The sequence below is a fragment of the Balaenoptera acutorostrata genome, chromosome 13 (assembly GCF_949987535.1).
Source record: "Balaenoptera acutorostrata chromosome 13, mBalAcu1.1, whole genome shotgun sequence".
NCBI classification, from domain to species: Eukaryota; Metazoa; Chordata; class Mammalia; order Artiodactyla; family Balaenopteridae; genus Balaenoptera; species Balaenoptera acutorostrata.
Genome location: NC_080076.1, coordinates 17,794,317 through 17,807,159, shown reverse-complemented (window position 1 = coordinate 17,807,159; position 12,843 = coordinate 17,794,317). Strand labels below are relative to the sequence as shown.

Sequence of the window (12,843 nt, the reverse complement as noted above, 5' to 3'; positions counted from 1 at the left end):
GAGTCCAAGGGAAAAGAAACACCTGCTTTTTACTATAAACACTTATTAACTATTTGTATTTTTTTATCATATGCATATATAAATTTTTTATTAAAAAACCCTATGCTGGGTGTTCTGTGATGACCTAGACGGGTGGGATGGGGGAGGGGGGTGGGAGGGAGGCCCAAGAGGGAGGGGATATGTGTATGCATATAGCTGACTCACTTCACTGTGCAGCAGAAACTAACACAACATTGTAAAGCAATTATATTCCAATTTTTAAAAAAAGATATTGTGAAACTCAGTCATATACATCAAAATATACAACAAATATCAATCATACCTCAAAACAAATAAAGAAAGAAAGAAGAAGAGAAAGAAGGAGGGAGGGAAGAATGAAAGGAAGGGAAGAAGGACAGCAAGAACTCAATTTCACAGCACAAATGAATAATACTCATTGCTTCCCTGAGTGTTAGACGGTTAAGTACAAAGTACAAATACATCTTTAAAGCTCCTTCAGCTGTGTCCAGACCGCTGCAATTTCCAGAGCTCTGGGGAGGAAACGGCCCAAGGGGAATCCTTGCTAACTTGCTTTCTCTCTCCCCTACAATTCTTCTGACATCATAGCCTTCTCATAACTAATAGAAAATAATAATGCTGCTCTAGCACTACCAGATGTGCACTAAAACCGTTTATTTATTTATTTTTTAACTACAGAACTGAGATACACGGAAGGCAAAATGCACTGCACAGGTTATGGATAAGTATAGGCATTTACATGTATCTTACTTTTGAACAGGAAGTGTTATGAGGTCTCGATCCAAGAAAAGCCTCAGAAGGAAGTTGTGAACTTCTCCGACGGTTTCAGGGCCTCCCATGTTCAGCATTAATATTCCAGTTTTCGGCTTCCTACATAAATCAAATGGCAACAGTTGATTTGTAACACTTCTAGGGTAGAATTTTGTTTCTGCTAGCAAACTCTCATCTAATCTGTTCAATGCAAAGATGAAAAGCTACAGATCTCTCCACTGCCGTCACAGTGAACGCATGAGGCCTCCAGCTCTGCACGGTCCAAGGTCCCAGCTCAGACTCTGACCTTCACCTCCTAGCTCCATCCCTGTCCCTGGACTTTCCCTGGGCTCCAAATATTCCTCTATTAAACTGTCAGCCCTGAACAAAGATCCCATTCTTTGGGGACTGAGGGTCAAGGTGTAAACCTAAAATTGTCCTGAGGCTGAAACACTTGTTCACATGACTGCCTCGTGCCTACACAGGTTACCTGATCTCTCCAAGCTTAAGTTTCCTCATCTGTAAAATAGAGAGTCCACCAATTACCTCAAAAAGTTATTTTGAGAATTAAGTGCATAATGTACTTATTCAGCATAAGCTGGCACAAACAGTAGGTTCTATTCTACACAGAGGAGCCATGGGTTTCCCTATAATTTTAAACCTCCCCAGTAAACTACCAGCCCATCTCTCATGCCCTTATTTACTCCCTTCTCTTTAGTTAATTATTAAATTATTAATGGCTTAAATTATTTCCTGCTACTCTGTTTCCTTCTCCAGAGCCTGCCTTTACTCCTGTTCAGTGTCCCCTGCTGTGATAAACTACATTTCTCACTTTACACTCACCTCGCCATCCTTCATCTAAAACCCACTACTTAGGTAATTCCTGTAAAACACTGTTCTGAATTATTCAAATTAGTCCCAGGCTAAAGAATCAACCACTGGATGAGCAAAAGGAAACAAAAAGAAAGTCAAGCAGCTTCTGGGAAATTTTTTTAAAAAAGGACTATGCAAAAAATGTAAACTTACAAAATCCAGAGCAGCTCTGAGGCCTGCACCGCCGAAGTGAGCCAGGCCAGGATGAGTTCTCTATTCCTAAACCAGCCAGGGGGCAAGCTGGGCCCACAGCAGGACCAAGTGTCTCCCCTGAGCTTCGGGAAGCCACCAGAAGACCATGACCCTGGTCGGAACCACAAGGTCAAAGCCTGAGATGGGACCGTGGAGAACTGCGGGCCTGTCTTTCCCCATGCGACAGGAGTGAAAGAGGCTGCCGGTGGGGAAGAGAAAGGACAAGGAGTGTTTCTTCCACTCATCCTTTTTTTTCTTTTTGTGCTCTGTAAACATTTAGATATAATTCACATACCATAACACCTGCCATTTTAAACTGTACAATTTGGTGGTTTTTAATATATGCACAAGGTTAGGCAAACACGACAGCTATCTAATTCCTAAACATTTTCCTCACTCCCCAAAACCCCACTTACCCGTTACAGCCATGCCCCATTCTCCCTCTCCCTCACCCCTGGCAACTGCTAATCTACTTTCTGGGCCTATGGATTTGCCTATTCACAGAAATAGAATCATAATATGTGGTCTTCTGTGTCTGGTTTCTTTCACTCAGCATAAAATTTGCAAGGTTCATCCATATTGTAGCATGAATCAGTACTTCCTTCCCTTTCGTGGCTGAATAATATTCCATCATATGGGATCCTCTCCATTCACTCTTGATAAAGCAGCCGAGGAATAAGCAGCCTGATGTGGATTTAAAACACCATTATTACAAATGCCGAGGGGTCTACTTTCTAAATCTCCTACGTCAAGACCACCTCTAGCTAATGCAGTGACTACAGCAATCCTGCTGAGATGGGTCTCGTTTGGAAGACTACTCTTAAAGTGTTCTAAAGCTGATGATATCATGATGGCATTTTAATTGCAATTTTTAAAAAAATGTTAATAATGTCTGGCAATAATTTTAGGCAACAGAGTGTGTCAAATTTATACAAGTAGGAACCATTTTCTTGGTCAAACATAGTATAGGTGGATGCAGTAGAAATCTTAATTCTCAGCCTAAATTTTCAAAATAAGAACCTATTCCTGGGGAAAGGGAAGTGCTATATTACAATGAACTCAGGGATTTTCTAATTTAGACCCCATTATATAGATTAACCAAGTGCACTTTTCACATCATTGTCTTAGGCCAGGGTTTCTTGACCTCAGCACTGCTGACATTGGGGGCTGGATAATCCTTTGTTGTGGGACTGTCTTGTGCTTTGTAGGAGGTTTAGCGGCAACCTTGGTCTCTACTTACTAGATGGCAATAGCACACACCCTACCCCAGCTGTGACAACCAAAAACGTCTCCAGACATTGCCAAATATGTCCCGGGGACAAAAATGATCCCCCATCCCACCCTCTGTTCAGAACCACTGTGTTAGAGGAAAGGGGTTTAATCTCTTTTTACTAAACCAAGCAACCACTCTTAAGTTGTTGTTCCATGACTTTTCTACCCCCTTGGGCCAGAAGTCCTATCAATGAATTAACAAATTGGTGTTTTGTTTTCTTGATACCTGAAAATTCCAGATTCATTATATTGTGAAATTGTATTATTCCCTTAATCTTTCTACATAGGCCACTGGTGTTCTGGGATTCTGTCTCTCACCCTCAAAAGCTGTGACTCACAATAAATTAAGTGCATTTTTCCATGGATTGCTGCCAGTTAACAGATTACTGGTTAAGAAACCCCACGCTAAGAGACTTACCTAAGCCACAGAGGGCATCAATGTGCAAACGGGATTTAGAACTGTTTTTCATCTATAACACCTGAGCTCAGAACAAGAGTGGCTTTAAATGGGATGTTACTCTGCCCTGCAAATCCATGTTTTGCAAACCATGTTGATCTTATACATGAAAGAAACACACGATTTGAAAATACCTAAATACACTTGCACTTAATTCAAAACTGTGTTGTGCATGACGAATGGCGCATTAGGAAGCCCTAGTCCAACACCCCTCTATTCCCGAATGTGAACTGCAAAGCTTTAGCCAAGGGTCGCTGTCTCTTCTCCCCTCCAGACACAGAACATCTGACACCAAAGTCCGAATGATCAAGTTCCCCTTGTTTGAATGTAAAAGCGTATACGGCAAACATATTGAAAGCTTCTCATTTGAAAAGGTTGCCACGTTTTGCCATTTATATTCTTGCACTCTCAAAACATGAGGTTTTTCCTTTGAACTATTAATTGGACAAACCAAAACTTAAGCTCATCAATTACTAAAGGAACAGATTAAGTCTATTCTACTATATATAGTCAGCATCAAGATAAAAAACAAATCCCAGCTCTTCATTAAATCTCCAAGATGTAATTGGCCAGAGGATCTATGCTGCCTCTAGAACAGGGTTTGGCAAACTCCAGTCCATGGGCCAAATTTGCCCACACACCCCCTGCCTGCTTTTGTAAATAAAGTTTTATTGGAACAGGGCTTCCCTGGTGGCGCAGTGGTTAAGAATCCGCCTGCCAATGCAGGGGACACGGGTTCCAGCCCTGGTCCGGGAAGATCCCACATGCCGCGGAGCAACTAAGTCCGTGTGCCACAACTACTGAGCCTGCGCTCTAGAGCCCACGAGCCACAACTACTGAAGCCCGTGCGCCTAGAGCCCGTGCTCTGCAACAAGAGAAGCCACTGCAATGAGAAGCACACGCATCGCAACGAAGAGTAGCCTCCGCTCGCCGTAACGAGAGAAAGCCCACGCGCAGCAACAAAGACCCAACACAGCCAAAAATAAATAAATAAAATAACTTAATTTAAAAAAAAGTTTTATTGGAACAGAGTTCCACTCATTTGTTTACGTATCACCTGTGGCTGCTCTCACATTATGATGGGGGAGGTGAATAGCAGCAAACAAGACCAAAGGGCCCACAAAGCCTGAAAACATGTACCATTCAGCCCTTTGCAGACAAATTTGTAGTGTAGTATTGTCTAGAGTAGTCTGAGCACTAAGTAGCACAGGGCCTTCATCATATCTGGCATCAGAATGACTCACAAAGACACTCACCACTTCATCATCTCTAATATTTAAAACCCAGAAATAACCTATGTGCCCTGTAACATGAGATTGCATAAATAAATTAAGATTTAATAAAATACTCTTAGGCTATTAAAATTATGTAGACTTTTTATAGTTATGTGGTAGACATTAAATAAAAAGAGGAAGTTATAAAAATAATATATGTAGTATTATCACATTTTGATAAATATATACTAAGTAAATATTAATAGATACAGGTATAGAGACAAAATACTGGGTGGTGAGATTATCAGTGATTTTTTTTTTCCTGTCTGTATTTTCTAAAATGAACTGATTTCTTTTGTATAAATATGGTATAAAGTTACGTACTAGAATTTGGGAGTCTTTTTAGATTTTTATTCAATTTTAATAATTTAATCTTAAGGCGATTTATGTTGTTGATTTTTGCCACTAGGATAACACAGTAATGAAATAAATTTTCTCCCAGGGTTCCACATCCAATCAGTTCTTCAGTTTACACCAAATACTTACCCCAAACCCTAAATACTTAAAGCACTTTGTACTATGGCTGAGGTGAGAAAAGAGGGGCCATGGGGGGCAAGGAGGAGTGGCGTCCTGCTGGGCATGCCCCCAGGATGGAGACAGTGTCTGTGCTTCCTGTCTCCCTTCCCACGTGTGGTTTTTCAGGAGGCCCGAGAGTCGAAAGGAGATGATTTGGGACCCCACCTTACTGCCCTATCCCCAACAAACCTCAGTTCACTAAGTGCTCCATCATCATACCCAGGATCACACAATGAAAAGTAACAAACACAAAATATGACTATTTTCAAAGCTATAAAGCTCTCGTAGAACATCTGGTCTACCAGAAAGGTCAAGGCGTTAATAGTTCACAGCTACTTTCTTTCTTTCTCTCTCCCCAGTGTTAAAGTGCATTACTCCTATCTGTGTACTCATCTAAAAAGTGACCTTTACAGTCTTCTGTTGCCTCTTTACCAGAGGAAGACTTGAAAACAGCTGTGGCCTCTGATATTGAAGAGGACACCCAGTAGCAACGCCATGCCTGCTGACGTCCACCCGCAAACAGCAGAGGTGAGGTAGGGAACGTACTTTGTTTCTTTAATAAACTGTAAATCACATTATGTCATTTACAATAATATTCACTGCATTAACAGTTTACTACAGAAATTCTTGGTGGATTAGTTATTCCTTTTCCCGCACAGGAGATGTATTTCATAAGTATAATTATGTTAGATTCATAAACATATTTCCAGCATACACATAATTTACGTTATGGGACATATTCCGAAACTAAATTCCCACACGATTTGCAGACTGTTTGTACTCAACTCTGTGTCCTTTAACAAAAGCCCTGTGGGATTTTGGTCAACCAGACCTCAATAAAGCTGGGAAAAAAAATTTTAATAGAAAATGTCAAAATTCAAAAACACTTTTAAAGCCTTAATTGGGGGTGAAATCTATACGTTTAACAGCTATTGAAAGGAAGCCAAGAAAATAACATACCGCTCCTTACATACTGGGTTTTCCCAACACCTCTCCTCCTAGGTAGCTGGTATCCACCGGTGTTTGCGTCAAGAAAGAGAAATCCTTATTAGTACCTAAAATTAGACTCATACCTGTTCCCCGGCTGAACTTGAGGTCTGGGGCTTCGGGCACGTTGGGCTGTTTCTGTGGCAGCTGCTGCTGTGGCTGCACCCGGCTGGCACCTCCGTGGCTGGCAGGCCCTTGAGCCACCACGTACCACTGCGACAAAATTAAAGTGGCAGCGTGAAATCTAGCTGGAAAGGAATTGCTTTTGAAGAGGTCCTCAGAGCATAATTCCTGGATCTAAACTTTAAAGAGATGCTACGGCAGAGGTGATTTCCCCAGCATTTCACTGCAGGTGGGGGAAGGCTCTTAAGGCCTCCCTGAGGGGGTGGGATGGCGTCCCCTAGGATGGCTTACAGGACTCGCATGGAGGCTTTTAGAAGCTACACACGCCTCCTCTCACTGCCTCGGCCGCCGCTTTTGATAGATCCCTCATGAGATCACTGCGTGTTATGATGGCAGCACGCTGCTCACGTGAAAGGTGAGGAGCCTGCAGAAAAGGTCAAGAGCCACTGATTTAAGGAGTGGAAACTGGGCGAGTTTTCAACCACTTGCACAGATCTCACATCTGCCTCCTAGCCTTCTCCAATATGGTACCAGTACTAAGAACCCCAGGATTGCCCTCGGACTCTGACAAGGGCCGGCGGACGGAGGTGCTCTGCTTTCAAGGGCCGATTCTGGTCCGCCTCCTACTGCACCCTGCCCCGTGGGGTATGCCATCTGCATGGCCAAGGATTCATGGACCCCCAGAGTCCATGCCCCCCCCCCTTCCTGACCAGGCTCCCAGGACTCAGGACCTCAGAATTCCCTGCCCCAAAAGCTCCACTTCCAGGGTCTGGCGCAGGCCTCTTTCCTGCATCCATCCTCCTGATGGCAGATCGCACCGTCAGTATAAGCAATTCTTGACCTGAAGGGTAGCCAAACGGGTGGCTGTTCATAGGGTCAGGAATGGAGCTTGAACATACATACACGCTGGAGTACGCACAAGGCTCTTCACCGTGCCGGGCAGGCCAGGAGTGGGAAGAGAAGCAGGGAAGCCTGCCCGCCCGAGGCAACTTTCTCAAGGCCTCGGCATTTCTGTAGGAACTGTGAAGAGTTCAAGAGTTCACCCTTCCAGGCCGTTAGCAAGGTCTATTTGTCAGCATAGCAGAACAGAACATAATTCACAGTCTGTTAGCTTGCTGTATACGGGTCTTGTCCTGGGCACCACAAAGTTAGTTGTGGGCCTGGAGAGCCTATCTGAATCGAGGAGTCCATGGGCCATACGCAGTTATAGCATGAAGGGTATTCATCCTTAAACAACACAGAGAGAAACTGAACTGAAACCACACGGTAGGTACTCAAGATGGCAATGCAGGACAGTAGTTACTACCGTGCCCCACAGTATACACTCAACCTCCCTTCCCCAGTCTCAAACCAGCGGGCCTGAAACCAGCCTGAGGTCAGTCTCCTTCTACCCTCCTCCTACTTACGAGTCAAAGGTGTTCTGGTGAGGAACCCGGGCTGTGGACCAACGGACCCGACTCTGAATCCAGTTCTGCCACTTACTAGTAATGTAACTGGGGCTGGGTTATAATCTTTCTGAGCCTTAGTTTCCCCAGCTGTAAAATGGTGAAACCCTGCTATCTGCATCCTTGTAAAGATTGCAGCAGATAAGACCAGTGAAGCACTCTTCACAGGGCCTGCCTCATATAATTGGTACCAGTATTATTTTCCTTGGTAAGTGTCTAGAGCATAGGGACTACACCTGCTCTGAATTTTTTCTTTTTTTTTTTTATCACCTAGCAGGTCTATAAAATATAGGAGAATGATATTTCCAGGCCACTTAGATTTCCAACTATCCAGATTGTGCACATTCCCAACAGAGCCAATTACGTGAGCTTGAGCTGAATAATCCTTATTAACTCAAAGTGGAAGTGCAAAGATTGACATAAAGAACTTCAATTCCACTCACATGAAGTCTCAAACCAGCTCACATCTCCTTATTTTAGACAAGTTCAATTCTGAACTACACGATGAGATTTAACCAGGTTCTCAATCAAGCTGCGATGTCTGCAATTCCTTATATAAATGAGGTTATATCAGATTCCATGGGGTATCAGAATAGAACTTTGGCATTACATAATTTGACTGCTGGTAATATAATAAGATTTCCTCCTGCAAACTTTAAAAGGGGGTGGGGTGGGGGTGGGGAATAAGGATGCGACTAGAGTCTCCAACCAGTACATTAGTATTGCTTAGTACAGTTTGGGAGCTTGTAGCTTTTCAAGCTGCCGAAAACTACTGCCATGCCCTCTACTTACAAAATTCTCTTCTCTGAGGTTAAATAAATTCTCAGAGAAGTTGATGCTGCTAATGATGGATCCTTTCTGCTCAGGACATAGGGTTAACACACCCACCTCTCAAGGACTTCTCTAAAACACTCCTCTCCCTTGATGATCTGTAAAATGATCATGTAGAGGCTTACAGATGATCTGAAGCCTCTAGAAAAACAGAGTATCTCCTACCAAATGATCAGTATTAATCTAGCTAAAGGAGTTTAAAGTAATTATTCAAAGAACCAAATAAGACTCCTGAATACACTCAGCTCACAGCTTAAGAGAAATTCAAAGGCACAGGCACTCTACATCATGTGGTGTAGAGTGTGTGTTCTGGAGCTAGAGAGATCTGAGCAGCAATTCCAGATAGGACCAAACAAGCTGTGTGACAGTAATTGGGCAACTCACTGAGCTACTCCAAGCCTCACTTTTCTCATCTGTAAAATAGTGATAAGGCCAAACTTGCAGGGCTGTTGTAAAGATTAGGAAAATTTTTAAAAATCTATGTCCAGCCCCAAGAACAGTGTCTGGAACAATGCATGAAGTAAGAACACTCAATAGTAAGGATCTGCTCACTTATGAACTAAGACCAGGTAATTCTAACCCTACTCTTGGCATGGACAACTGGTTTACCTTTGGAAGGCCTACAAACAATAAAAGCTATAAAACCAAGGGATATGCAGAAAAGAAGATGATGTAAGAAAACAAAACTTCATTAATGCCTGGATACACTCAATAGGTGAATCATTCAAAAGTATACCTGTGACTTAAGAAGTTCATGGGTATCAAGTGGTTCTCCAAAAGCAAATTATTTAATATTTTGGATGCTTGGGGGTGGTACGTGGGAGGGTAGAAAACAAGATACACAAGTACCTAATACAGCCCTTTTCTATCACACAGGAGATGAAGATTATTTCAAAAGGTCCTTATAAACATGAGTATCATTTTAAAAATTCACAGAAATAAGGTTCTATATTATAACTATTAATAAACACTTGGGGAGGGGAGGCTTTAAGAAAAAAATTGTTATTTTTCTAGTATGGAGCTAGAATGTTCTAATTTATTAATTTAAACATTGATACTCTTTTTTATTATTCTAGATTTGTTTTTTTCCAATTACAAAAGACATATATGCCTAACGTAAAAAATCTGGAAAGAAAACATCAAAAAGAAACAATAATTCTTTATTCTATTAACTTTCTAAAATATATGTATATACTATATACATATATACTAGGGAGCTTATTAATTCTGTACTATGCTAAAAACATAGTGTAAAACTTTGCTATTCTACTTTGAGAATTCATTTTGAGAAATACTACTCAATTTTTTCTAACCCAGATATTAATCCCTTCATATAAAACAAGATAATTAAAGTATTATTAACTACATCTAAAATCAGAGTCTGTAATTCAATTGAACTTCAAATCTACTTCTGCTGTGGTTTCTGAATCCTTCCACTTGGTTACTTATAACCTGGACAACAAAGCATTTAAAGTTTCTCATATTGTTCTATGACCTCAACTCTAGAGCCTGTCAGACTTTCTTTGCCACAGGAAGGGTCAGTGAAAGAAAAGATTAATTTGATACTTCTTTCAGCCCCGTCGTTACTGGCACTGTGCTTCCTTTTCTTAAAAGATAATGTCTTTCTTCTCCCACTGCCCTTAGTGACCTGATTGTCATTGGACACTGGGTCCTTATTATTTTCCCAACAAAGGCACCTGTAATAAGATATGGAGGTTCAGAGTGGACTCTCCACTCCTTCTCAGTAGGTGATAGATTGATGAATTAGGGAACTTCTTAGAAAAATAAGTCAGGTCTGTGTCCAGTCATCATTCAAATATACTAATTAAGCATCTTGGTAGGTGGCAGCCTTTTACATACTAATAACTGAACATTTTGAGGTAATCTATGCATCTACTGTGTGCCAGGGACTGTGCTACAGGCTTTACCTGTATCCTGCTAATCTTCACAGCAAGCCTATGAGGTATGACCTTCTTTTATGTTTAGCAAAGTTCAAGCTGGGGTGAATGCCTCACTCAGGGGCGTCACAGGAATGCTGCAGAGCTAGTGACCCAGCCAGGTGTGTCTGAACCAGAGTCCCATCAGTTCATCCTGTGGACACAACCTACATTCACGTCTGTATCAGAAACGTGGGGAGTTGTCCATGGGTCTTATTTCTTCTCCAAATATCTCTAGAAAATACTAGCCTGAGCTGCCCCGCGGTGGGTCCTGCTGACAAGGACAAGTGAGCACCGGGTGATGCCAGGGGCCAGGGCAGCAGTGGGCACAGTGTGACCTCCACCACCAGAGAGGGAACCCCAGGGTAGATGCCCATGGTGATAATGAGGATAATGATGCCAACGGTCCTGTCTCTATGGCAGGCCCTTAACACACTCTGCCTCCCGAAATCACAACAATCCTGCGACTATCATTATTCTTGTTTTACAGATAAGAACTAAGGCTCTGAGAAATTCGGCCACTGCTCACGGCCACCCAGCTGACCGATGTGACTCCGGGACCCCTCCCCGCGGCCTCTCAGGGTCCTCGGGGGACCCACGTACCCCCCTCTCGCCGCTCCCAGGGGAGCGCCCCTTTCCGGATCCCTTCTCCGCCCCTCGCCCCGTCGCGGGCAGCTTCCTGCGCAGCCCGCCGCCGCTCCTTGGAAGTTCCCAGGCCCGGGGACCCCGGCGCCAGCTGCCCGCTGTCCCCGCCTCGGCGGCGGCCGCAACAGCCCCACTTACGCCGATCGCGGAGCAGGACGCCCGCAGATCGCAGGGCCGCAGCCATGTTTGTGCCGACTAAAACCATTCCCGGGGCAGCCTCGGCCCGGGACCTGGGTTCCTCCCGCGGCAGCACACCCAGGCGCGGGCCCCACCAAGGGCTAACAGCAGACCTCAGCACCCACCACCCACGCCTCCTTATCAGGCGCGGCCACTCCCTGCGCCCAGGCTGTGTGCCCGCTCATTGGTGCCGGGCCGGGGCGGGGCTTCAGGGGCGGGGCCAGGTGCAGACACGCCCCTCCCCGGGAGCCCGCTCTGCTCCAGCGAGGTGCCCAGGGTAAGAAAGGGTCACAGGCTGTGCTATTGGCACCTCCCACCCAAACCACCAAAAATCCGTGCGGGTCGCCCTGAACGAACCGCCCTGGTTGCATGCGCCCACCTGACCAAGGCAGGAACTGCAGCCACGACTCCGCAAAGAACTTTCTTGACATTTCCACTACTATTACTTACCTATGACAATGCGTTTGCCTCAATTCTCCAGTTTTGTGGCCTAGTTACAGCACAACTTGTTTTATTTTGCTTTGTTTTCAGAATGAGAAAAGGAATTATTTTATATCAGACACTCATGACATACTTAAGTTCCTCTGTAGTATCTCTATGCAGCAGAGCTTGACAGCTGGGACCAGAAAGCAAACATTATGCTGCTAACGTGACAGCATTAGGAAAAGTGAAGGCCAGTCCGGCAAATGCATTTTTTGGAGGGCTGGTACGGTGAGGTTCGTCAGTATCATGTCTGTGCACCTTCGCAGTGTGACCGCCTGGCCCCAATCCCGCGCACAGAACAGGTGACCCCCTCATTTCTAGCCCTTGCTACATTCCCACAGCTCCGCCGGCCCATCTGGCCCTAACGCTCAGTGCATCTCGAAGTACAAGACCAACCTTTGGAATAGAAAGGTGTCAGGCACCATTCTTTCATTCACTGAACAAGTATTGAGCACCTACTGTGTGCACTGGGAAAACAGTAGTGAACAGAGCAGACAAGGGGCTTACATAGGGATTAGGGGAGAGACAGAAAATAATCACAATATGTAGTATTTAGGGTGATGATGAGCGTTAGAAAGAATGAAGTGATGTAAGAGAGATGAGGGAGGGGAGGCTAGTGCAATTTGAAATAGATGGGTCAGAGAAGTCCTCACTGACATTTGGGCAAAGACCTGAGGAAGTAAGGGGGCAAGCCACGTGCAACATTCCAGGAAAATGGAGTCTAGATTGAGTGCAAAACCAGTTTTCTGTAGCTAAAATGTATGCTCTTGATTGAATTCGTTTATTTATTATTAAAGTGAGTCCTCTTTCTGGTTATCAGCTTGGTGTAAAATGTCATTTTAAGTGGATTGCCTTTCATATTA

At 43.9% G+C, this 12,843-nt stretch overlaps 1 protein-coding gene across 2 annotated transcripts in view; it reads right to left on the bottom strand.

Annotated features, from left to right (window-relative positions):
* FECH (ferrochelatase) overlaps window positions 1-11,645 on the bottom strand; it is a 33,978-nt gene extending 22,333 nt beyond the window's left edge. The window contains exons 1-3 of one of the 2 annotated variants that reach the window (XM_007191963.3): window positions 11,459-11,645; window positions 6,426-6,552; window positions 769-888 (exon numbers count right to left, since the gene is read on the bottom strand). In XM_007191963.3, coding sequence (XP_007192025.1) covers window positions 769-888; window positions 6,426-6,552; window positions 11,459-11,525 — 314 coding nt within the window. In that variant the 5' untranslated portion in view covers window positions 11,526-11,645. The remainder of the gene's footprint in view (window positions 1-768; window positions 889-6,425; window positions 6,553-11,458) is intronic. The other variant, XM_007191965.3, reaches the window with a different exon arrangement.
* Between the last annotated feature and the right edge of the window lie 1,198 nt (window positions 11,646-12,843).